The sequence below is a fragment of the Mus caroli genome, chromosome 11 (assembly GCF_900094665.2).
Source record: "Mus caroli chromosome 11, CAROLI_EIJ_v1.1, whole genome shotgun sequence".
NCBI classification, from domain to species: Eukaryota; Metazoa; Chordata; class Mammalia; order Rodentia; family Muridae; genus Mus; species Mus caroli.
Genome location: NC_034580.1, coordinates 6,866,614 through 6,869,087, shown reverse-complemented (window position 1 = coordinate 6,869,087; position 2,474 = coordinate 6,866,614). Strand labels below are relative to the sequence as shown.

The following is a 2,474-nucleotide window of genomic DNA, read 5'->3' as shown; positions in this document are numbered from 1 at the left end:
CTCATAAAAGAATGTCTTCTCTTTCTTGGAATGTGACTTCACCTGAACCAAGTACCTTGGTAAGACATGTTGTTTTCTTTTCATGGTCAAAGAAATAGCAAATTAGCAGGAATAATGGAGTAAAAATTCTCCAAAACATATAAATGGGACACAATGGTAGTTGTGACTAATCTATACCAATGAAAAATGGAAGAACTCATAAATGGGTAGTTCTGAAGGTTTTCAGAGAGGAGAATGAAGAAATTATTCCAGAAATACTTTGTAATGTAACACAGTAACAAGTCATTGCTGGTATTTGCTACCTGGACAAAAACACATGGAAGTGATTCGGCTAATTTTCTGATGTTCTTCTTCAAGGTATGAGCATAAAGCTTTCTACAACATGAAAAAATGCAAAGTGTTCCAACACAGCGACCCCATTTATACAGTATATAAAGAGTTAGTTGAAGTCAGTGAATCTATTACAGTTGAAATACTGATGTACAAATACAGACTTAAGAACATATTGTCTCTTTACTCTGGGAAGTTCTGGCATACACTAAAAGGTCAAAATGTCTCCAAGTACAAGAAAGACAATTTGCTGGGTCTTCATCAATTTATTTGTAATAACAATAACTAAAAATACAACAGGAAAAAAAAAGATGTCAACCATTAGAATAGATAATGTCAATGCCTTGTACAACTTGCATATATCAGTCAGGTAGAACATTAATAGAAGATGAAAGGTACTGGATAAGAGAGTTTACAACTGCTTTCCTAAGCTCCCAGTAATGTTTTAATGATTTCTGTAATTACTTCTCTCATTCTCTTTCCAAAGGCACTTATGGCCATTTGCCAACTATGTACTGAGTGCAGAGAAATACTTGGGGGGGGGGGGGTGCAGCAAACTTTATTGATGGTATTTAATAAAGTAGGGAGAGCTTCCTAAGCCCCTCCTGTTATTATGGGAGTCTTGGATGGAAATTGTGAGGAAGATGCTCAGTGTTGGGAGCCAAGTTGGGACAGGGACTCCTCAGCAACTGAGGGCCTCTCTATTGCTCTCAGTGTCCTTGCTGGGATGGGTGGTCCAGCATTTCTTATTTCTTGGAGGCCATGTAGGTCATGAGGTCCATCACCCTGTTGCTATAGCCATATTCATTGTCATACCAGGAAATGAGCTTTACAAAATTGTCATTGAGTGCAATGCCAGCCCCAGAATCAAAGGTGGAAGAGTGGGAGTTGCTGTTGAAGTCACAGGAGACAACCTGTTCCTCAGTGTAGCTCAGGATGCCCTTTAGTGGGTTCTCAGATACCAGCTTCACCACCTTCTTGATGTCATCATATTTGGCAGGTTTCTCTAGGCAGCATGTCAGATCCACAAGGGATACATTGGGGGTAGGAACATGGAAGGTCATGCCAGAGATCTTCCCATACAGCTCTGGGATGACCTTGCCCACAGCCTTGGCAGCACCACTGGATGCAGGGATAATGTTCCAACTCAGCGAACTCATGGCCATCATGACACAACTTTCCACAATCTTTTGAGTGGCAGTGATGGCATGGACCATGGTCATGAGCCCTTCCATGATGCCAAAGTTGTCATGGATGACCTTGGTCAGGGGGCCTAAGCAGTTGATGGTGCAGTATGCATTGCTGACAATCTTGAATGCACTATATTTCTCATGGTTCACACCATCATAAGCATGGGAGCATTGGCAGAAGGAGTAGATACAATGACCCTTTGGGAGCCACCCTTTAAGTGGCCCCTGGCCTTCTCCAAGGTGGTGAAGATGCCAGTTGACTCCACAACATACTCAGTACCAGCATCACCCCATTTGATGTTAGCAAGATCTTGCCCCTGGAAGATGGTGATCATCTTCCTGTTGATGACAAGCTACAATCTCCACTTTGACAAGTGCAGATCAGAAGGCAGCCCTGGTAGTCAGGTGCCCAATACGGCCAAATCCCTGCACTTCAATCTCCACCATTTTGTTTTCGGGACCAGGGTGGTACTGTACAAGAAGATGAGGCTATCTCTGGAACAGGGAAGATCAGAGGGTCAAGAGAAATACTTCTCAATATTCAGATTAATGGTGGGATTTGAGCTTAAACATATATCTGATGATGTGAAATTTCATGGCCATCTTCATACTATGCTGTGCAAAATGCTTTCATATTTGTTTGTTAGTTTGGTTTTGCTGTTGATCTTTTAAGGGGGCTCATTTAGTTCACATTTACAGGCTGATGGACCTTACCAATGACAGAGGCTCTTGGCCAAAAATTCCTTTGTAGCAAGTAGGTCTGGTTTTTGCTGTTAATGTACCCTGTGGGCATCACTAGTCCTCCTATGAGTGGCTTAGATGGATATTCTTTATAGCTGATGTATTCTATAGTGTAACTGCTACAAAGAGCAAGGCAGAGTATGCAATATCTACTTCACCATCATAGTAAATCAGGAGTAACACTACGTAGCCAGAAGGATTATAATAGTTTGT

The 2,474-nt window shown here is 41.7% G+C and overlaps 1 protein-coding gene across 1 annotated transcript; it reads right to left on the bottom strand.

Annotated features, from left to right (window-relative positions):
- Positions 1–282: 282 nt before the first annotated feature.
- LOC110306312 (glyceraldehyde-3-phosphate dehydrogenase-like) lies at positions 283–1,547 on the bottom strand. Its single transcript, XM_021178478.1, has 2 exons — positions 1,245–1,547; positions 283–375 (listed from the first exon to the last, which is right to left on the bottom strand). The coding sequence occupies exons 1-2, from the start codon at positions 1,545–1,547 to the stop codon at positions 283–285; spliced, it is 396 nt and encodes a 131-aa protein (XP_021034137.1).
- Between the last annotated feature and the right edge of the window lie 927 nt (positions 1,548–2,474).

Excerpts from the sequence above, each read along its gene's own strand:
- LOC110306312 (XM_021178478.1), bottom strand. The coding sequence starts at position 1,547 with ATGGTCCATGCCATCACTGCCACTCAAAAGATTGTGGAAAGTTGTGTC. Across the intron at positions 376-1,244 it reads TGAGCTACACTGAGGAACAG|AAAGCTTTATGCTCATACCT; the intron begins GTTGTCTCCTGT and ends TTCATGTTGTAG.